Here is a 24062-nt window from a genome sequence, read left to right on the forward strand (position 1 = left end):
TTGTAGTTAGCAAACTTTTTTAAGCAACAGAAACTTATTTCCTTGTGTGTGTGTATGATATGGGGGGTAACATATAAGAGAGTATATGAGCATGCATCTGCCATGGTGCATGGGTAGAGGTCAGCCTTGTTTGTCAGCCTTCACCTCTGCCTTCTTTGAGCCACGCTTCTTGTTGTTTTCTCCTGTGTATGTCAGGCCACTTGGCCTGCAAACTTTAGAGATTCTCCTGGTTTTGCTCCTGTCTCCTCTTAGGTTGTTTTCTGTTAGTTTTGGGGATTCTTTTGTATTGTCATGCTTGCATGTGAAGGCTTTGCCCACTGAGCTCTCTCCCCATTTCTGCTTGCACTGTTTTGTTTACATGTGAAATTTTCCCCTTTTTTGGAATATTGGGCATTGAACTCAGGACCATGTACACCCTAAGCAAATGTTCTACCACTTCACTTCACTTCACTTCATCCCTGTCCCTTGTTTTTTGAGGCAGGGCTTTGATGTGTAGCTCAGGCAAGCCATGAACTTGTCGTGTGCTCTAGGACAGCCTTGAGTTCAAGTTGTTCCTGTCTCTGCATCCCCAGTGCTGGCTGGAATTGCAGGTATATTGCCCCCTTTCCTACTTATACATTAGCAGGGCTTTTCTAGTAGTGTTGGGAAAAAAATACATTCAACCTTCGATAGTGTGGAGGTGGATTACTGACTTGTTTCTGCTCTATAACAGTTTGCATTTGTGGAAGTGCTGGAATGTTATTTTCTTTTTTGAGACAGTCTTGCTCTGCACTCTTTGGTCTCCCAGTTCACTTGTTTTTAACTTTGAAGAGTTGGGATTGCAGGTATATGCCTCCAGACCCAGTTTTGTGGTTCCTTAAAAAATGGGGGGGGGGTGTTCCTGTCAATTGGTAGATGTGCTATTTGGTGTTTATGCTATTATGAAGACTAATATATACTTTGAGTAACTTGCTATGAAATTGGAGAAAACATGAAATAATCACAGAACAAGTGGTTGTCTGCTGCTGACTGTAACAATTGAGTCTTTGCTGAAAAAGGGATCAGAATGGAGCTGCAGGGCAGAGAAGGGGCTGAGTGGAAAAGACAGTGGATTGAACTAACCCTGGAAAGGTATTGTGGGTACAAGAAGGACACCTATAAAAAACATTTATTTATGTTTGGGGAGAGGGGCGAGAGAACCATGGTGAGCATGGGAAGCCAGAGGACACCACGTGGGATGAGCGTGGTTCTTTCCTCCACCATGTGATCCTGGCACTGAGGTCAGGCCCTCAGACTTTGGTAGCCAGGTCTTTAGCCACTAAGGTACCGCTCAGCAACTACTTTTTATGACTCTTTGGAATAATGGCTGACAACCCCACATGGTAGCCCATAGGCATCAATAACTCCAGTCCCAGTGGATCTGACCCCTTCTGATTTCTATAGGCATCAGGCACAGATGTAGTACACATACATACATGTAGGCAATACACACACACACACACACACACACACACACAATCTAAAAAAACCAAAAAAGCATTTTTTTAGAAGACAGTCCATTCCTTCATCCTTGAGGGCAGATATTAGTATCTTAGCATGTTTGGTTATACTTGTCGAGACAGCACTAACTTGGGAACTTAAAAGCCTTGTTAGTGCTGGTGGCACAGGCTTGTAACTCTAGCACCCAGGAAATTGAGGTAGGGGGATCATGAAAAGAAAGACAGACTGGACTGGGCTATATGGTGTTGTCCTGTTATAAAACAAAAAGGAAAGGGGGGGAACACCTGTAATAGTTATCTGAGTTGCCAAGAACTCTCTGAGATGTAAAGAGAACTGGGAGAAACCAGAGAACCAAAGCAGCAGACATGCCCAAAGCATACAGGAAAATGGGGCCTCAGGAAGGAAAGCCATCAGTAGACGGGCAGGCAGCTAGGCAGCAGGCTGAGATGAAAGGGTGGGAGAGCTGAGAACTGTAAGGAGGGATGACTAATGCAGTAGAGCTGACTTCCATTCTGAGAGCAATACCAATTGAGTGTGGGGATGAGGAGGTGACTCACTGGATAATGGTGCTTGCTGTACCAGCATGTGTACCTGAGTTCAAAACCCATGTAAACCCAACAAGGTAGTTTCCATCTGTAGTCCAAGTGCTCTGAGTGGGATGAGAAGCCCCAGAAGTTCCAAGGAAGGCCAGGTAACCTGGAATCTGCAGTGGCAAACAGTAAAGAGACTATCTCAAACAAGGTAGGACCAATGCCTAAGCTTGTACTTTGACTTTGACATATGGGCCATGGCATGCATGAGTCCACAGTTGTGCACACAAACATGCATACACTGTAAACTTGCAATCTCTTGTTCATGAATAAGCCAGCATTGGACATACTGCTTAAAAATGTTACATATATAGATGTGAGTCACATGCATGCCTTGTGCCTATGGAAGCCAGAAGGGGGGTATCAGATGCAGGGTATCATAAGCTGCCAGTCTGTGGGCGGGCCAGTACTCAGTCAGAAGAGGCTGAGAGATCTGACAGGCAGCTTAAGCAGCCAGCATTCCTAGGCTGAAGAAGGAGCAAAGAAAACTCCAGGTTGGTCTTCTCAGTTGAACACACGCAGTGGCTGAAGCTCAGCTGTTAGTCACAGAAGTATTTTCCTAAATTAGATTGAGTTTCAGTGCTGAGATTGCGTTTTGTTAGTCAGTTGTATGAGATCTCAGAGGATAGTGACAGTGTAGGTCAGTGGCCTTTTTGCTTATTTAATCTCACCAGTCCATTCAAAAACTGAGAATGACTTGAGGCAATTAAGACTTAAGAAGAGTGTATGGTTAGGGATTCTTTGTTTTGATTTTGGTCATTAGCATTTTGGTTTTTGTTTTTTTGGGTTTTTTTGTTGTTGTTGTTGTTGTTTTTAATTTAATCTCAGTTTAAAGGAGAATGGGACCTGGTACTTTATCTCCACTCACAAGTCTTGCTGTGTTTCAAGACCTAAGACCTAGGGAAGCTTAGTCCTTGGAACACAAGCCATGTAGGGAATTCCTGTCAAGTTGTGTTGGCTTTTGTTCTTACTTCTTACACTAGTACATGCAGGATTATCTGCAAGGGATGAGAGTTTTAAAAAGTGGATTCTAGAAGATGAAACTGAAGCCATCTTAACATTTTTTTAATTCCTTTTAAAAATGAAGATATATCTTAGAAGAGTTCTGTGACTAAGGAATCCAGCCTGACAGCTCAGTACTTCAGACTGCAAGGTTAACAATAGGTTATGTTACATCTTACAGCACATGGTATTCCAAACTGTTGAAATAAGCCTGCAGTACCACAGTATCACACATAGAAAGAAATTTTATCTTCCTCTTAGTTTTCATGGCACAAAAATCAACAAAAAAATCCTGGAACATGTATTATCAGAATGAATGAGGGTGAACATGTGAGTTTTCTGGTGAAAGCTTGGTCTACTTCCATTCGTGACTTGCCAGCATCTCCTTCCAGGGCTGGCATTTCTTCCATTACAGTATTATCGACAGTATTATTATCGACAGTGGGAGCATCTTCATCAATACGTAGACCAAGCTTGATCATCCTGTAGATCCTGTTAGCAGGTGTCTGTGGATCTTCCAGGCTGAAGCCAGAAGGCAGGAGTGCTGCAAGAAAACCTGATCCTTAGCAGATGCCATGCTTGTCAGCCTCTGCCTCTTGCCTTAGGTTTCAATAATGGAGTGGTCAGAACTTACCTCCAGGTTTTTCCTTGCTGCCATGGAGCCTGTCCTTGCATTGCCTCTGAGGGCCCGAGCTTTCTTGATTCTTTCCATGTTTTCTGTCTGCCCACATGTGCTGTGATGACACAGCACGGGGATGACTCCAATCGGTTTGACACTTCACCTTTTCAACCTTTTTCCCCAAGGTATCTTTCATAATTTGGTTGAGTTTTTCAAACATTGTCCTTCTCTCTTCCTGTTCCTTTTTCTCCACTTCATTTTCTGTAAGTTCTAGTCTCTTTTGTAACTGACCCTAAGGCTTGCCCTCAAAATCCTTCAGCTAGCTTTTGCTCACAGTACTCAACAATGCTCTCACACATGTAGATCATTTCTCAGCCTTGCTTTCAGAGATGTTCCATAAAGGCTAAGTTAGTGACCTACTCCTACAAGTTCGTGGTCTCAGCTGTGATAAAATAGCAGTACTTCCAGTTTTCCTTTGTTCTGGTGCAGTCATTCTTGAGAGAAACCATCACACCCCCAAGGAGATGTGTAGTGTCACAACAGCTCTGAAAGCTGCTTCTGACTGTCAGAGTCTTTATGAGTTCTAAGCTTTATATATATTTTTGAGAACTGCTTATAGAACTTTTGTAGTTCTCTTTATTTTCTGTCAGTTCAGTGAATACTTCTAAGAATTTCTCGACCAAATTCTTTCTTACAACTTTCACATATTTGCTTTGCTGCAATATCTCACAGGAATATTTAGAAGAATCAGCATGCCTCTATAACTTCAGTTTGTTAAGAATTTAAGCATCCACGGGGTGGTGCCATGAGCATGATCTTTTCTCCTACTATACAAACAGACAGACAGACAGACAGACAGACACACACACACACACATTGCTGTAGGAAGTATTTTTTCCTAGTATGAAAAATGACTGTTTCACTCTGGTGTTACCCACCATGAAGAATAACAGGCTTTTGAAGAGGAAATGGCTAAATTCTGTCATGTTTCAGATTTCTGAACTTCTATAATTTCATATTTTCATATGCAATAAAATAAAAATGAGTATTACTAAGAGGTTCTTCATTCAGTTGACCACATCATATAAAAGTACTGTTTTTTTCTGGTATTCATGAGAAGAAACATTTATGAGTGCATTCCTGAGATAAAAGTTCATACTTTCACTGAGAAACAACATTTAAAGTCTGTTTTGCCCTTTCAACTTCTGACATCTCATTTTTCTCAAGTAGTATGTAACAGAGAAGTTGCTTAAGAGTTAAAGCTCACACAAGTATGCAAAGGGGGAATCCATGTCTGAGATCTGTGTGTACACTCCTATTCTTGTCAGCTGAGCTGCTGGACTTTGCCAGCCCTGAACATTACAATAGGAGAATTGGTTCCTTCAAGCCAGCTTAAATTACTCGAGTAGTATGGCATGGCTTTTTTATTTCTTGAGGTGTCTTTAAGACAGGCTACCAGAAGATTTTGTGGTTGTAGAAGACCAGATGTGTTTGCTCATGAGGGCCTCTCTACCATACAGATTGTTGTTAGAAACAGCAGAAACCTGAACAGTTTATTCTAAGAAAAGCTAGATGTCTGTTGTATACCAGGAAGCTAAGGATGAGGCAGTCACCAGAAATTCTAACCAATGGGAAGGCACCATTTTTTAACCTGTGAAGCAAACTATTGTTGCAATGCTCTGGTCAGCTGCTCATGGCTTGCTTCCACCACATCTTTTAGTCAAAAAGGCTACATTAGCCACATTTGGAGATTTCTGACTTTTCCTGGGGTAGCTTCCATATGTACACATTTTTCTCTTCTCTGTCTTTTTTGTTGTTGTTGTTGTTAGACCCCAACTTGGAATTTAGAAGGGTTATTATATGATCAAAATGGAAAATTAAAAGTTTTTAAGCCTGTGACAGGAAGGCTTTCTTACAGAGCTTATGGCAAATGTATGGGTCCTGTGTGTAGTTTTAAACTACCACCTTTGGTCTGGGATTGGCTGTGCTACCAGCCCCCACCTGGCATACCTTTTACTCTGCCCGCCTTTAGCTCTGGGAGGTGACTGCACTACCACTTTCCAGCTTCCCTGCATCCACAGATAAAAGACACCCACAGTTTGTTCCTTTACAGTTTGCCTTCTTGGCACAATTGTTGGGTGTAGATATCTCCCACCTGGAAAAGTGTGCCCTTACCAATTTACTATCTCTGTCTCTCCACCTGTCTTAAATTTAGTGGCAAGTCCCACCTATCCCCTTCAAACATCCTTGGCCACCCACCTGTATTAGTGGCCACAGGCCCCAGCTCCCCCATCCCCACCCCCGAGATCTCCCAAGGTGGTTGTGTTCTTTTCCCTCCAAAGCATGGCAGAAAACTTCTCTCCTTGAGGCTGCCTTTTTCCTCCTGAGACACAGACGTTTTGCCTGTATCTTCCTCCCAGCAACTGCCCCCTGGCTTTCTTTACTACCAAATCAAGAACCAGCTGGGGAACAAGACCATAGCATTAGAACCACCACCCCCTTCACCTGTGCGTGTGTGAAAGGCGGGTAATGGAGTGCCTAGGTGGCCTTAGGGCACAGACCATCCACAGGGAATTATGACTCTGCTCAGTTAAGTGTAAAATGAGTTAGTTGCAACTGATATCAAGTGAGACTTGGTCTTGATATAGGAAGAAAATGAACAGTCCTAAAGTCACATTAATGCCTTACAAAGGTCTATTGGCTGTTGTGATAGTTTGTATATGCCCAGCCCAGGGAGTGGCACTATTAGAGGGTGTAGCCCTGTTGGAGTAGGCGTGCCCCCTTGTTGGGAGTAAGTGTGTCACTGTGGGTGTGGGCATTCCTGGAAGCTTCCTGGGAGCCAGTCTTCTACTAGCAGCCTTCAGATGAAGTTGTAGAGCTCTCAGTTCTTCTGGCACCATGCCTGCCTAGATGCTGCCATGTTCCCATCTTGATGATAATGGACTGAACCTCTGAACCTGTGAGTCAGCCCCAATTAAATGTTGTCCTTTATAAGACTTGCCTTGGTCACGGTGTCTGATCACAGAAGTAAAACCTTAACTAGGAGCTGTAATAGCAGCCTTTTTCAGTTTTAAAAGGTATTCTGGTTTTGCTACTGTTACTGACAATTGAGAAGATGACATGTTAAGAACCCCTTTCTTATTCTAATAAAGAACAGAAATTTTCTCAACATCGTTTAGTAGAAACGGGAGGCTTAATGGAACTTGAAAAATGAAATAATTTTATTAAGTACATTGAAGATATTTTTTTTTGAGAAACTTTTGAATTCTGCCTCCTTTGCTACAGTTCTTCCCACTCTCTGAATTTTAAGTCCTCAGTGATCTTGTTCTTTTTCCAATCATTTTAAAAATTTAGGAAAAGAATCAAGCCCCTCTTAAGACTACTCGCTCTGCCCTGTGATGACTCAGCAAGAAAGACCAGAAGTAGCTCTTCAGTTTTGGACAGTTCACTCTTTGAGACATGAGTTCTTTTCCTTTGTATATGTTAACTTCTTCTTAGAATATATGTGGAAATATATGCACATATATGTTCATATTTATATATGTATAACTGGTATAACAGCAGGAGCAGGGAAACTCTTGGATTTCTAAGAAATTAGTATGTATAAGACAGGGAGAGTGCTGCAGGAAACTGCAGTGTGCCCACATTTGGAATGTGAAGCAGGTAGGGGTTAGGTTCTGAAGTCATAGCATCCTCTTGCATAAAGACAAGCTGAATAATTTATCCTGCTGTCAGACTGGAGAGCCACTTAAGTGCTCAGCAGGGGCTTGACTAGAGCATCTTTACATTTTAGAGAGAGCTCTCTTGTGAAAAGAACAGATTGGAGGGGAGTAGGGTTGAAAGAAAAGAGATTATTTAGGAAACCATTTTAGGGGTTCAGGTGAAATGATATGAGGGTCCAGGTAATTAATGAAGAACAGGCAGTGGAGTAAATTTAAGAGAGTGGGTTAGGAGAGATATGATGAAACCTGACATAAGATGTATGTGAGAGATCAAGAAGGGGAAAGGGATAAGGGTGGCATCCAGGTTTCTAGTCAGGGCCATGGTGGGGCAAAGGCACTGTTTTTTCAGAGGTGGGAGGAAGAGTGGGTATGGAGTGGTGGGGAGGGGAAGAGGAGCTAATTTGAATTTGGAGCTTCATTGAGAGATGCCTATGGACTATCCAGTGGGGCTACTTACTCTGAATCAAATGTCTTACTGAATATGTGTGTCTGAAATTTGGGTTGTTGCAAAAGCAGGTACTATAACTTTGAGATGCACATATAGTGTGCATGCTCCTGGTATGTGAACTATCTCATAAGTGGCTAGTAAATGGGGGAGATGGTGTTAGGATAATGCAGAAAAATTCATCTGGTTCATAGGCAGGGTTTTGTTGGTACTGGTTTTGCTAGACAAGGGGCAGATAGAGTTGAGATTGTCAGCTAACAGAAAAAAACTGTACTATGAACAGAAGTTGCTTTGTCTGTTTAAGAAAATGAAAAACAGGGGCTGGAGAGATGACTCAGCAGTTAAGAGCACTGACTGCTCTTCCAGAGGTCCTGAATTCAATTCCCAGCAACCACATGGTGGCTCACAACCATCTGTAATGGGATTGGATACCCTTTTCTGGTGTCTCTGAAGACAGCTACAGTGTCATATACATAAAATAACTAAACAAATGATTTTTTTTAAAAGGAAATTAAAAACAAATGTCTTTTCCAGGGGCATGTTCTTCTGCTGACCAACCCCTGGTCCTCACAACTGGGGTGTTCTTGTGGTGTCCTCACTGGCTCATAGCCAGATCCCCCTGCGCTATTTTGGCACCTTGGGTTATGCTTGTACCAATATTAAAGCGGTGTCCTTTCTGCATTACTTTATGCACATTAATTACCTACTGTGACTGACTCTATTGGTGTGGAGCAGCCTGACTAGAAGCTTTAAATTGTGACTCCCGGGTCATTTATAGTTTTCATCAGCACTATTATTCAACCCCTTTTCCTATTCACTCTATACAATTTAATAGAGTATGAGGGTTTTTATTGGTTTGTTTTAGGAATTCATTGTTTTACTGTTGAGAAGCCTTGCATATAAAGACTCAATAGAAAAGGTTGTGTATAGGAATATATGGGAGTGAGGGGTGTGGTGAAATTCTTAAGCAAACAGTATTCTTTTGTTTGTTTGTTTGTTTGGTTGGTTGGTTTTTTTTTGAGACAGGGTTTCTCTGTATAGCCCTGGCTGTCCTGGAACTCACTTTGTAGACCAGGCTGGCCTTGAACTCAGAAATCCACCCTCCTCTGCCTCCCAAGTGCTGGGATTAAAGGCATGCACCACCACGCCCAGCAGCACACAGTATTCTTAACCAGGGGCAGAAGATGAAAGCTACAGAAGACACTGAGGAAGGAGAGTGGGTGGAGGACTGGAAGACAGCAGCAAGCCAGGAGAGTGGAGCTGTCTGAAACCTTCTTGTTGACTTCTGTGCTCCAGAGATCTTTGACAGTTCTTTACATTGCCATAAGCAATGTTTTTCAGGCTCATCCTATGCACTTTGTTCAAATCCCCTTGTTCTCTTGGGCAGTTCTGGCTATTTGATTAGAAAATGGTGGTGAGTAATTACATACACTGGGCACCAGAAGCTTGCTGGTTGTTTCTAGGCTTTTCAGTAAAATTATGAATATATTTTGTTTTAAGATAAAATGAATAGGTCATCAACTCAATAATTCCTATCAAAATTGAAGTTTTAGACTTATTTAATGTTTGAAATCTTTTTTATGTTGGAAGTCTTCACTCCTGCCAGGAAATCAGGTAAGCCAATGCAGATCTTCACCTCTCCCTCTATTCCTCCAAGTCCAATCCCACAGTCTCATCCCCATCTTGGCAGCAGAGCACCTGCAACAGCCTTACCCCACTTAATTTGTAGTGGATCCCACAGATCTTCTCCTTCTGTCTCCTCCCCTTCATTGTTTCTGTCGGCCCTCCCTGGGGACACACAGGCCACTCTGGCTATGGAAACTGGTAGGCTAATGACAAACCTTCACCTCTCCTTCTGTTCCTTGGAATCAAATCCCCAGTCTCATCCCTAGCTCTGAAGTATAATATCTAATGGCACTTCCCTTCCCTTTGTTCCCACATTTACACTGGATCACACAGATCTTCTCCAAATTTCATTATACCCATTCATTGTTTTGACCCAGCCTCCAACCCTAGCAGGCACTCCCTGGGAACCCACAGGCCTCTCTAACCAGGGAAGCAAGTAAGCTAATTGCAGATCTTCACCTTTCTCCATTCCTTTAAGTCCAGTCCCCAGTCTCATTCCCAGCTCTACATCAAACCTGATGTGGCCTCTCTTCACTCTGCTTTCATTCTCAGGGACCTAAGTAAACAGATCCTGGTGGAAAACCCTGCCTTTCTCCCTCTTGTGAAGGTCCTCCATAGCCCTTCCTTATTCCTAAGCCTCATGTCCCACCCAATACACAGAAACACATTGCACTTGGAATACTCACTGTCCACATCTATCAGGACCCCAGAAGATTTTCCTACAGGCAAAACACTCCTCAGAATCAGAGAAGAAACAGAAACCAAGGAACAAAAAACCCAACCAAAAAAGATAAAGCTACATATCAGCACCTAGAATTACAATCTTTCCAAATACAGATGCTTCTATGTTAGGTAAAACCACAATTAATAACAGCCAGGACAGAATATCTCATGAGAGCCCAGGAGTCCTACGACAGCAGGCTTTTAGTATTCTAATATAGTTGAAATACAGAAGACCTTAAATTGCCCTTTATCCATCTAATAGAAGTCTTTAAAGAGGAAATGAGTAAAACCTTCAAAGAAATAAAACACAAACAAACAGTGGAAAGAAATGAATACAACTGTTCATTGAAAACCTGAAAGTGGAAATAGAATTAATAAAGAAAGCCCAAACTATGGGAAATCTGGAAATGAAAGATTTAGAAACTGGAAAAGGAACCTCAGAGGCAAGCCTAACCAACAGAATACAAGAGACAGAAGAAAGAATTGAAGACATTGATACTTCCATCAAAGAAATGGTAATCTGGCCCAAAACATTCAGGAAATCTGGGACACCATGAAAAGATCAAATCTAAAATTAATAGGAAGAGAGGAAGGAGAAAGGCACAAATCAAAGGCACAGAAAATATTTTCTTTTTTTTTAATTAGAGATTTTCATTATTTACATTTCAAATGCTATCACGAAAGTTCCCTATACCCTCCCTCTGCCCTGCTCCCCTACCCACCCACTCCCACTTCTTGGCCCTGGCATTCCCCTGTACTGAGGCATATAAAGTTTGCAGTACCAAGGGGCCTCTCTTCCCAGTGATGGCCGACTAGGCCGTCTTCTGCTGCATATGCAGCTAGAGACACGAGCTCTGGGGGTGCTGGTTAGTTCATATTGGTGTTCCACCTAGAGGGTTGCAGACCCCTTCAGCTCCTTGGGTGCTTTCTCTAGCTTCTCCATTGGGGGCCCTGTGTTCCATTTTATAGATGACTGTGAGCATCTACTTCTGTATTTGCCAGGCACTGGCATAGCCTCATACGAGACAGCTATAACAGGGTCTCCAGCAAAATCTTTCTGGCATATGCAATAGTGTCTGGGTTTGGTGGATGATTATGGGATGTATCCCTGGGTGGGGTATTCTCTGGATATTCCATCGTTGTGTCTTAGCTCCAAACTTTGTCTCTGTAACTCCTTTCATGGGTATTTTGTTCCCTATTCTAAGGAGGAATGAAGTATCCACCCATTGGTCTTCCCTCTTCTTGATTTTCTTGTGTTTTGCAAATTGGATCTTGAGTGTTTTATGTTTCTGGGCTAATATCCACTTATCAGTGAGTGCATATCTAATGACTTCTTTTTGTGATTGGGTTACCTCACTAAGGATGATATCCTCCAGATACATCCATTTGTCCAAGAATTTAATAAATCCATTGTTTTTAATAGCTGAGTAGTACTCCATTGTGTAAATGTACCACATATTCTGTATCCATTCCTCTGTTGAGGGGCATCTGGGTTCTTTCCAGCTTCTGGCTATTATAAATAAGGCTGCTATGAACATAGTGGAGCATGTGTTCTTATTACCGGTTGGAACTTCTTCTGGGTATATGCCCAGGAGAGGTATTGCTGGATCTTCCGGTAGTATTATGTCCAATTTTCTAAGGAACCTCCAGTCTGACTTCCAGCTATCCCTAACCTAAAGAAGGAGATGCTTATCAAAGTACAAGCATACAGAAAAACAAATAGACTGGACCAGAAAAGAACGTTTCCTCAGCACATAATCAAACATAGAAGAAAGAATTTAAAAGCTGCAAGTGGGGGGGGGGAAGCAACCCCTTATTTCCTCCCCCTCCTCTCTTGCTCCCAGGTCTCCCTCTCCCTCCACCTCCCATGATCCCCCTCAATGCAGGACTAAAGCATCCATACCCTGGTCTTCCTTCCTTCAATACTCCAAATGGTCTGTGGCCAACTGACCATCTTTTGTCACCAAATGAAGCTTCCAGTACTGGGATTGTGGTATATCTAATGAGTTGTTGACCAAAGGGGACCCATGAGAATCCCCTACCAATCCAGGCTGTTGCCCAGACTATAGGTTGCTCTCTACATACTGACAGCAACTCCCCATTGCTCAAGACAGCACCTACATAACTCATTAAAGATGGAGATGTTGAGCCAGTGCCTACATAGAACCTTAAAGAGCCTTTGCCCCATGTTCAGCATCTTTGGTACACGAATAAACTCTGCATGTTTTCACAAGAGAAATATAAACACCAAGCTGCGGGCCGTGGGTGTGGGGGAAAGAGGGGAGTGGAAGAGAACCTGCCAGAATTCCAGTGCTTTGGATGGGCAGGCAGATGTGGGAGGGCTGTGCATGCTTTCCAAGCGGCCCTGGGTGGGCGTCTGGTTGTGTTAAGCCACTGTCCTCACACAGTGGGTGGTGGACAAGGGGCAGCCCCAGGTACCAGGTTCTCAGCCTCCAGCATCCCATGAGGGCCCCTGGTGGCACTGGGCCCCGGGGATGAAGGGAGGAGAGGGCAGGGGCAGAGGGGGTGCTGGATGGTTCCCATGCAGGCGATAGTCCTTGGTCAGGTCCATGGCTAGAGCACAGGCTGGAGCACAGGATGGCCTTCTGGCAGGAGGTTAGATGCGGCTGGTTAGGAGAAAGCCCATCCCATTGTTCAAGCACTGTGGGCCTTGATGAGCAGAGAAAGTCTATGGTTTTAGAGCTTTATTGTAGAAAGAGAGAGGCCGGCCATGGCCAAATGGAGAGAGGGGGAAGGGAGAGAGAGGAGGGCTAGAGAGTAAGAAAGGTAAGGGCTTAAAGAGAGTGAGGAGGGGCCAAACAGCCCCTCTTATAGTGGGCTGGGCTATCTTGCTGTTGCTAGGTAACTGTGGGGAGAAGCATACCTGGCTATAGTCAGGTAACTGTGGGGATGGAATCTAGCCAGAATGCCAGAAGCTTGGAACATTGTCTGAGTGACTGATAGTCACAGAATTATGGAAAGGCACCTGATTCTGGGAATGTGGCTAGTCTTCCCTTCCCTTGTAGATTTCTCTATTGGGTCACCAGATCAAGTCCCATTCAACCAAAATAGGCTGCCTATCACAGTCCCACACCAAGCCATCCACAAGTCCTCTATCACAATGATGTTCTGCCTGCAAGATATGCTGGGACAATGGTAGCACAAAGCTTGTGGGAGTAATCAACCAATAACTGATTTTTCTTGAGGTCCTTTCTATGAGATGAAACCCATTCCTAACACTGCTTGAGTGACCATAAACCTGAGACTGGATAGCTCAGGGACTTAGGGTGAAACCAAATACTTCTGGTCTAATGTAGAGATAAAGTGACTCCTAACGATACTCTGGTATACAATCTCACAGCAAACTCTCTGATTCTCTGACTCCCACCTACATTTGCCCCTTCACCTTTCACGACCTGCTTTTTTCCAACTATTTGCTTTGTTCTCTGAAACACGCTGCCTGTGGCCTTCTCAGATTATGGTCTCTATCCCTAATATCAGCCCTTTCTTAGCTGCAATGTAATCTTCAACTCAAATTTCAGATGACCTTTAAACTTACTCGCCTGTCATCATTGTCTAGCTGTTATGTTTTAGTTTAAATACTTCAGTAAGAACTTTAAGCCTTCACAGCCTTTGCTCCCTAGGTCAGTCTCAGCTGGTTGCAATAGGGTCCATTGTTTAGCAACTGCTGGGAAAGGATGAGATTCTATGGTTAGGGCATATTCAGTATAGAAAAGACAGAATCCTTTTCTTCTAGCTCTTCCTCATTTCAGAATTACATGTTTACTGGAATTTGTGTGTGGTGCTCACATGTATGTACATGTATGTACTATGTATGTGTGCATATACATATAGGCACATGCACATACTTATGTGCTTGACATAAAAGCAGAAAAGGGATTAGGGAGAAAAGGGGGGACCAACAAGTATATGGGTGTGGCGGGGAGGGTGGTGAATGGAAGTTTCTTTTGCTGCAACAAAAAAGCCAAAAGAGCAAAAGGAAATGATTTGGCTTACACTTTCATATTGCTGTTCATCATCAAAGGAAGTTAGGACAGAAACCCAAACTGGGTAGGAACCTGGAGGTAGGAGCTGATGCAGAAGTCATGGAGTGGATCTGCTTACTGGTTTGCTCCCATGGCTTACTCAGCCTGCTTTCTTATAGAACCCAGGACCATCAGCCCAGAGATAGCACCACCCACAATGAGCTGGGCCCTCCCGTCAATTATTTATACCCTACAGTTGGATCTTATGGTGCTTTCTCAGTTGAAGTTCCCTCCTTTCTTGTTGGTGTGTCAAGTTGGTATAAGATTAGCCAGGCAGAGGTAGAATGAAGTAAATATGACTGATAGAATGATCTTTGTATCAGATGTCATCATAAAAGCCATTATTTAGTAATGCAAAGTAATTTTTTGATTAGACTGTCAATTGAAGGTATAAAAGGTTAAACTTTTAGAGGAATGGTCTGAAGCAGTGGCTGATGGGATGAGCACAGAAAGAAGAAGGTGAAGCCCCCTGGGTAGGCTAGGCTGGAGTGCCTGGCCCTGTGCAGGCCATGGAATGGAGTTTTAAAAATATATGCTGCATACATTGTTAGAACATATAAAATATATGCCATATAGGTGTATGTGTGCGTGCGTGTGCGTGTGTGTGTGTGTGTGTGTGTGTGTGTGTATGTGAATCATGATGCACAGAGAAACTTGAAGAGTTTTGATAATCACTAATTTTCTTTTGGAAAAAATGATAGGACTTAAATTGAGAATTATAGTCAGATTTTAGCTTGCTATGTAAATAATAAAGGATATAATTATGTACTGTTTATGGAATTATGCTAGTTAAAGGACAAGGGGCACTAATTCGATCGAGGAGAACTGAGACAGAGTCTATGAGTTGAGAACTGGAGTCATCTGTGTCCAGGGCTCAACAGAAGCCTGACTTAAAGCTACTAATTCTACCTGATATTTTCTTTTTAAATTCATAGTAATATGTTCCAGAACAATTCTGAGTTCTTGGTTATAATAAGACAAACTAGAAGTACAGAATAAGGGAAAGACTCTTAAAACAATGGAGGAAATTAGCATAAAATGTTTTATTTCCATCAGAATTGTAAGAGTTCATGGCTGTTTGAAGTGCATGCTTGGTCTGATTTGGGCAGTGTTGTCAGGTGACCAAACACATGTGCTTACGCAGAGTGAACCTAGTGTAACTTGCAGGTGTTGACCACAGAGGACGTAGGTACAGACTAAATGATGTCCTTGATTGACATATTTATGGCCATGATTATTAGATTTTTAAACTTAATATATAGTACAGAACTTTATAAGAAATTACATAGGTGTTTAAGTGTTTTCTTAATGAGAGGCTTAAAGGTTTTAATACTACACGAGTGACTGAATAAGTGGCAAAACATGGAGAAATTTAGAAAATTTTAATGAAAATGAAAAGATTCAGATATCTAACCCTACTTAGCTAGCACAGCACAGAGAGCCGGGCATTGTTGTAATGCTATGCATAGGTCACTGCTTAAGATGAGAATGGGAACGGGGGAGGTTGGGAACAACATGGACAGAGCAGAGCAAAGGGAAGGACAGTGACAACAGTCAGCACGCACAGGGACAGCAGTCAGCACACACACTGGCAGAAGTCAGCATGCACAGGGACAGTTGGTCTTCACGTATACTTCTGTTTCTAGCATTGCTGTATGCAGTGTCTGCTGTCCTTTTCAGTGTCATTTGTCAAGTCTGAGGTAGACATTTAACCAAATATTATAGTATAACCAATTTGGAGGAGTTTTAAAATTGGTCTCATTAAATGCTGCATGTGAAAATAATGGTGTTGCTAATTTTATTTGATGAAGTAGGTAAGTAAAGAAATATGTTAGATATTCTTTTCAAAATTACTAAATTCTCTGTAATAACTTGATCATGCTCTCTTAGTTATTCGTGCCAGTAATGAGTAGTACCCAGCTTCCCGGAGAGCCAGTGTCCTGTACTGCCGAGAAGGACCAAAGCACAGTACACACTGCTGACAGGAACTGCCCACTTATGGCAGGCCAGCCTCACATGTCAGAGATGCAAATTCATCTGAAACTGTGAGGCTTGAGGCTCCTTGCAGTCCATATGCTGAAACAAATTGCTGTAGAATATAAAGAAAACGTAAAACCTATTTGCTTTGTATATGTGTGTAATATAATATGTGTGTTAATGCTCTCTCTCTCTCTCTTTTTTTTTTTTTACCATATTTTAAAGCATTTTTTTTCCTTATTTTCCTAGGGAGTTGGTCTTTCAGTCCATGGTCAATTCCGAGTGGCTACAGAAAGGTCTCTCTTTGCTATGCCAGAAACGGGAATAGGTAAAAATTCCAGAAAGTTTTTGTAATTACTTTTGTTTTGTTTTGTTTTGTTTTGTTTTGTTTTGTTTTGTTTTGTTTTTTTGAGACAGGGTTTCTCTGTGTAGCCCTGGCTGTCCTGGAACTCACTTTGTAGACCAGGCTGGCCTTGAACTAAGAAATCCGCCTGCCTCTGCCTCCCGAGTGCTGGGATTAAAGGCGTGCACCACCATGCCCGACTAGTGTAATTACTTTTGAATTACATTCCTTTACTACATTTCAGATATTTTATACATATATACACATGAAACCAAAGGACTCCATGTGAGATACCATAATGAAAGAACTTAAAAACAAAAAAACAAGACACTTTGTGTTAGCTCGGGATGTATGTCACATATAAGAATATTAGCACCATGTAGTTAATCTTAATAAGGGAAAATTTCTTCACATTTCCATCTGTGACACATTGAGAGTTTCATAGATCAACATTTCTATTTTGTGTTAAAAAGGAGTTATTCCAGCAGGGTTTGTTGAAAGACCTCTTGTTTGCTCACTGAATGGCCTTTGTCTCTGTCAGATGTCTATGCTGCCTGTGTTGATATCCTGTCAGCATCCTATCATCTTGATTGCTATTGCCTTACAGTAACTATTGAAACAGGTAGTGATACAATTCCATCTTTATCCCTTCTCCCTAAGTTGTTTCAGTTATATAGATCATTTGTATTTCGGTATAAAATCTAGTTTGTAAGTTTCAACAAAAAATTCCTTCTGTTATGTATTTGTGAAGTTTATAATCTATCAATTCAGGTAGAATTGACTTCTTTGATGTGTGTGCTCTATGTGTATGTGTTTGTGTGAGTGAGGGTGTGTGTACACCTGCATGCTGTATGCCTGTGCTTGTGGAGGCCAGAGGTCTAACTTAGGTGTCTTTCTCTGTTGCTCTCTACCTTATTTTTTGAGACAGGGTCTTTCATTGAATCTGAAGCTGGTCCATGTAACTATACTCTTTGACAAACAAGCCTCATGATTTCTCTTGTATCCAACCTCCAAGGATTAAGATTTTAGGCATGTGTCACACCATACCTAACTCTGTACATGGGTGCTGCATATCTAAACTCTGGTACTCACACTTACATGGCAAATACTTTATGGAGTGAATCAGCAGCTCAGCCCAAGAGTTGGCATCTTAATAAGATGGTGTCTTTAGACCCATGAGTAAGTAAATTTTTAAGTTTTAAATATAGTTTTCAGTATGTATGTCTCATATGTATTTTGCCAGAATTGTGTCTATCTCCTATTGCTTTATATTAGAGATAATGTTTTTCATTTGTAATTGAAAACAGTTTTTCATACATTATATTTTGATAATGTTTTTCCTTCCTCCAACTCCTTCCAGATCTTAGAATACTTACCACCTAACTTTATGTTCTCTCTTTCCTTCAAAATGAAAAAATCAAAAATTTAAACAAAACAAAATGACAAAAGGCAAATAATCTCTCCACGCAGGAGACACAAAGCCAATAATCAAACCACACAAGTAAAAGACCAGTAAAAAAGACTGGTTGTTGTTTTTTTGTTTTTTTGTTTTTAATTTGAGAAAAATGCTTGCCGCTACATGGTGAAGCTGCTTTGAATAGTCTGTTCTATCAGACTTGGTATGTAGCTATGCTTTGAGCCAATAAACTCCTCCACTGTGAAGATATTATGATACCATCTTGTAGTTTACATTGTTTCCTATGGAAAAATTCATTTTCATCCCTATTTTTTGTTTTTATGTTAATATATGTCTGCATGTCTCAGGATGTTCTTAAGACTTTCTCTTAACCAATGGTTTCAGGCTCTTTGACAATAATATTTCTTGGTGCGGTTCTCTTCATCTTTTATGTGTATGTGTTCATTTGGCTACTTGGATTCATTCTCTCAAAATTGGAATTTTTTTCAATTATCTCTTCAAATATTTTTCTCTCTTCAGATACATCTTTTACACCTTATTATGTTAAATGCACTCTTCCTGTGTATGCACACATGCACGTCCATCTGTGTGCGTGTGTGTGTGTTACAACAGATTGAACTCAAGGCCTCACAGTCCTAGGCAAGTGCTCTACCACTGAGGAATAGGCCCCCACCTTTTATTTCTTCTTCTTCTTCTTCTTCTTCTTCTTCTTCTTCTTCTTCTTCTTCTTCTTCTTCTTCTTCTTCTTCTTCTTCTTCTCCTTCTTTTTGGTTAGACATGTTGGTTTATTCTACTCACTGATTACCATCATTGGAAACCAGAGAAAATACAATTCGAATATAAGTATAAAGTGTCAGTGGTACAGAACTGTGACCCAATAATATGATGATGAAACAACCGATACTTAAAAGGATCTATTGGAAGTATAATACAGTGTGAAAGTCATTCAAAACTATTGATACAAATTGATTCAGGTACAATGCAGGAGGCTGTATGATAAAACTGCCTCTTCCTGAATTATATTTAAATCACAAACTTGGCTCAGGTATAAAAAAAATCTACATGCCAAGATGAATTCTGTAGAATGTATAAACTGTCACAGGAGGCTTTAAAAATAGATTTTTTTGTATTCATATTCTTTCAGTGTCTTTTCTGACAAACTCACACATCACTAAAATAAATCATATTGTTAAAGCTCTTTCGAGGCGCAAAAGCATTCACATGCATCACGTAGCTAATTTTTCAGTCCTCGTCGGTTAGCTGATGATTGGATCCATTTCTATGGAGAAGTTCGTGGTACTCTTTTTTTTTCCAATTTTATTTTATATTTTTAACAATTTTTATTAGATATTTTCTTCATTTACATTTCAAATGCTATCCCCCCACCCTGCTCCCCTACCCACCCACTCCCACTTCTTGGCCCTGGCATTCCCCTGTACTGAGGCATATAAAGTTTGCAGTACCAAGGGGCCTCTCTTCCCAATGATGGCCGACTAGGCCATCTTCTGATACATATGCAGCTAGAGACAAGAGCTCTGGGGGTACTGATGAGTTCATATTGTTGTTCCACCTATAGGGTTGTAGACCCCTTTAGCTCCTTGGGTGCTTTCTCTAGCTCCTCCATTGGGGGCCCTGTGTTCCATCCAATGGATGACTGTGAGCATCCACTTCTGTGTTTGCCAGGCACTGGTATAGCCTCACAAGAGACAGCTGTTATCAGGGACCCGTCAGCAAAATCTTGCTAACATATGCAATAGTGTCTGCGTTTGGTGGCTGATTATGGGATGGATCCCCGGGTATATAAATGTTGAGATGGTGTTGTGAGTGACTCAGGCCAGCCTGGTGCCCATTCTGTAGCCTTTGAGCCAGTGGTCACTGTGTGCCTGCCCAGCAGCTAGAACTATAGACCTAGGCACCAAGCCCTGCTCTATGTTCATTTTAAATTAATTTTGTCCAGTTTCTATTTCTACATTTTAAACTTTTTTCTCTCTGAAAATTCTAACCTGTTCTTAGTATTTCTAATGTTATTCAGTGTATGCATTCATCTCACTTTCATCTATGGAAATAGGATTTGAGTTGCTAAAAATATAACTTCTCTGTTTGTCTTTTTAACATATGAGTGAATTCTTGCATTTATGTCAGTTTCAGTTGATTTAGTCTCACTGTGCATTGTATTTTCCTGCCATGTTAGATGTCTAGGTTTGGTTTTGTTTTGTGTCTTTGAGATAGGGTCTAGGTGGACTACACAGGCGCTGAACTCAGAGATCTACCTATCTCTGCCTCCTAAGTGCTGGGACTAAAGATTTGCACTACTAGATGGCTAGTGTTTTGGGTAGTTTTATATCAACATGATACAAGCTGAAGTCATTTGAGAGGAGGGAGCTTCAATTAAGAAAATGTTTCTATTAGATGGGGTTATAGGCAAGCATATAGGATATTTTCTTATTTAGTGATTGATGTGGGAGGGCCTGGCCTGTTGTAGGTGGTACCATCCCTGGACTGGTGGTCCTGGGTTCTATGAGAAAGCAAGCTGAATAAGTCATAAAGAGAAAACCAGTAAGCAGCACCCCTCCATGGCCTCTGCATCAGCTCCTGCCTTTAGGTTCCCACCGTGTTTGAGTTCCTGATCTGACTTTCTTCATTGATGAACAGTGCTGTGGAAGTGCAAGCCAAATAATCCCTTTCCTCCATAACTTGCTTTTGGTCATGATGTGTCATCATAGTAGTAGAGATCCTGACAAAGACAGCTAGTAATTTTTTATTAGATCTTAAGTGCAACTCTTCTTTTGTAGTATCCTGGACACTTTTGAAGAGTTTCTGTTGTTTTATTTCGTTTTTCTTCCTCCCACCTCCCCCCCCCCCCACCGCCCCAGCTTGTTCTGCACCTACCTGACCCATTCTTTTTGTTGACATTATGTATCCCTGACTGGTCCTGACTACAGAGGCAAGACCTTTTTCTGTGCCTGCTGTGGCCCAGACCCTTGCTCTTCATCTAGTTGGTGGATCTGGCGTTGTCAGGTCTCTCTGGTATTCCACTTAGCGCTTTTTTCCCTCCTCTAGGCTCAGAGCCTCTCCTCATACAGTATGATGGTATGAGGAGTTCTAAAGTGAGCCCCAGATGGGGAGACCTGGTATAACTAGGGATAGCACCAAACAGTTCAGTTTGTGCTTTGGGTTAGAGGCTGATCAGGGAAGAAACATAGTTGAAGGGATACAAGTCCAGAATTGAGGTTTTGCCATGTAGAGATACTTAATAGCCACGTGACCTTGTAAAAGGCAGATCTAGAGTTTGGTATTGGGGAAAGGCACAGCTAGATTTGAGACTGTTTGTCAACTTGAGCCTCTTTGACAAAAGCATAGACTGGTGGGTTTAAAACAACATACTAATTCTCACATTTCTGAAAGCTGAAAGCCAAAATCAAGGTGTTGGCAAGCTTGCTTTCTCCTGAGTCTCTTTCCTTGGCTTTTAGATGGCAGCTTTCTTGCCATGTCTTCACATGCCTCTTTGTATATGTTTCTTCCTGTAAAGATGGTCCTGTGGGATGAGGGCATCCCCTTACAATACGATATACCCAAAGCTCAGTCTTTAAATAATGCAGTTACATTGTGGGCTAATGCTTCAACATACAGAATTTGGGATGCAATTCCATCAAAAACAGAAAATAATAAGCATACAAATTTTATTTAAAGCCACAGCGGTTAAGGAAAGTAACCATAGGTGGGGCCTTCTAGTAGCAAGTGTAGTCTCTGCATCTTTCAGGGATCAAGCAGGTAGAGGCAGAAAGATAAAAAGAAGTGCTCACCGTGTGTCAGAGGCTGCGGCCATGCCTTAAAGGGTAAGGGAACATTTCAGGAGTGCCTTCCTATATTCAGAATGCCACCCAAGCTCTGGGAAGGAGGTGTGTGCTCTGCACATGAAGACATAGAATGGCTGTGGTTTAGAGGATGATTGTGAGAGATGAAACTAAAAAGTGTTTGGACATTTAAGACTTGGTTAAGGTGGATGTTTTAATCTAAGAGGAAATGCCACTGAAAAATTTTTAAGAAATGTAAAATAAAGCTCTATTTGTGTTTAAAAGTATCACACTTTCTGGGTGTGGTAACCATACCTGTAATTCTAGTGCTGGTGAGGCTATAGGCTGAGAAAAGAGATGACAAGTTCAAGGCCACTCTGGGTTCTGTCTTAAGGCTCTCTCAGATTAACAATATGCTGTTAATTTGTTCTGTACATACTCATAGGAAAGCAAATATTTTGTCAGGTGTTGTCCTTTAGGGACCATCCACCTTTTGTTTTGAGACAGGGTCTCTTCACTGGCCTGGAACTCACTATCAAGCTAGTCTAGCTAGCCCCGGTACCTCTCTGGTGTTCTCTTGTCCAGCTCTGGGGTTACAATCCGATGCTGCCACATCTGGGTTTTTAAATATGAATTCTAGGGGTCAAACTCAAGGTCCTCAGTGAGCCATCCAGTCCTGCAATGCCAGTATTGCATACTCCTATTGTACAGACATTCTACAGGCACGTACTTCACCAACATGTAGAGCAATAAGATGAAAGGATTTTGGAAATTTCCAAGCTAAGTTAATAATTCATGACACTTTTTTGTGATTTGGGTTCATTGTATAACACATAACTTAATATTCATTGTACAGATTCACAGTCTGTACAGAAATGGCTGAGTATAAGATACTATCTCCACTTCCTGTTTGAATTATTCTTTTTTCTATTTTTAACTACAGGACTATTTCCTGATGTGGGTGGAGGTTATTTCTTGCCAAGACTTCAAGGAAAACTCGGTTACTTCCTTGCACTGACAGGATACAGACTAAAGGGAAGAGATGTGCACAGAGCGGGAATTGCCACACACTTTGTAGATTCGGAAAAGGTATTTGTTTAGATGTTTGCTGGGAATGGTTGAGATGATCACAGGTTTTTGGTAAGTATGGGTGTGAATGCTAAATTTATTGCTTTAGCTGTGCAACCTTAGAGAAAGTACTTAACCCCTCCCCCACCCCACCTACACTCCCCACATTCCCTTTCCTCCGCCACACTGTCCAAGCTGCCCTCACCTTTCCAGGGCTGAGAACATTAGTGTATGTTCCTGTCACCATGCTGGGCAAGGTGACTAAGCTTTCTGTCTCTCAGCTTCCATAAGCAAAACAGAACTAATGGTACCTGAGCTGGTACCTTCAGTGGATATTTCCAAACATGTAGTGTTGGTTTAACAACAGAATAGTGCCCAACTTAAAAATAAACCTGGTATGTAAAGCCAAAATTATACAGTAAAATGATGAGCTCTTTAATCTTGAGGAAAGAATGTTCTAGAATAAAGGAAGGAGGAAGCTGGTTCACAGCCTGTGCCTTGCTCTGTCAGCTTGCCTGGGGATATTACCTGCAGCAGGTATGTATCAAGGACAACAAAAACCAGAAGATAATTGGGTGTGTACAAAACAAAGGCTTGACTGAAACAGAAAATTTCCTGTTAGAAAGAGCCATAGATTTTTTTTTTTTCCAATAGGTTGCAGTTTGGCCTTAAGGGGAGTGTTGCCAGAAGGAGCATTTCAGTTGAAATACTGGCACAAGAGTCAATTGCACACTTGGATAGGAAAATATTGGCTTTGTTTTGGAAGCAGTAGAAAGTCCTCTGTGGCTGTAGGATCATTTATACACATTAGACAGAGATGTCTGTGGACTTTGTGCCCTTTCTTAGGGTTCTCATTGATGTGAAGAGACACCATAACCACAGCAATTGTTATAAAGAAAACATTTAGCCAGGGCTGGCTTGTAGGTTCAGAGGTTTAGTCAGTTATTGTAGTGACAGGAAGCGTGGTGTCATGCAGGTAGATAAGGTGCTAAAGAAGGAGCCAAGAGCTCTACACCTGGATCGGCAGACAGCATGAAGAAAAAAGAGACACTGGGCCTGGCTTGAACATTTGAAACCTCAAAGTCCACCTAGAGTGACAGACTTCCTCCAGCAAGGCCACACCTTCTAATACCGCCACTCCATGATTACTGAGCATTCAAATCTATGAGTCTATGGGGACCCTTCCTATTCAAACCACCCCAGCCCCACAC

At 41.7% G+C, this 24062-nt stretch overlaps 1 protein-coding gene across 1 annotated transcript in view; it reads left to right on the forward strand.

The window, feature by feature from the left end:
* The window catches only part of Hibch (3-hydroxyisobutyryl-CoA hydrolase), a 77055-nt gene that overhangs the window by 33833 nt on the left and 19160 nt on the right, over window positions 1-24062 (forward strand). The window contains exons 7-8 of the mRNA XM_021162482.3: window positions 16479-16557; window positions 22727-22872. Coding sequence (XP_021018141.2) covers window positions 16479-16557; window positions 22727-22872 — 225 coding nt within the window. The remainder of the gene's footprint in view (window positions 1-16478; window positions 16558-22726; window positions 22873-24062) is intronic.

The sequence above is a fragment of the Mus caroli genome, unplaced genomic scaffold (assembly GCF_978045245.1).
Source record: "Mus caroli unplaced genomic scaffold, Mus_caroli_1 scaffold_1, whole genome shotgun sequence".
Classification (NCBI taxonomy): Eukaryota; Metazoa; Chordata; class Mammalia; order Rodentia; family Muridae; genus Mus; species Mus caroli.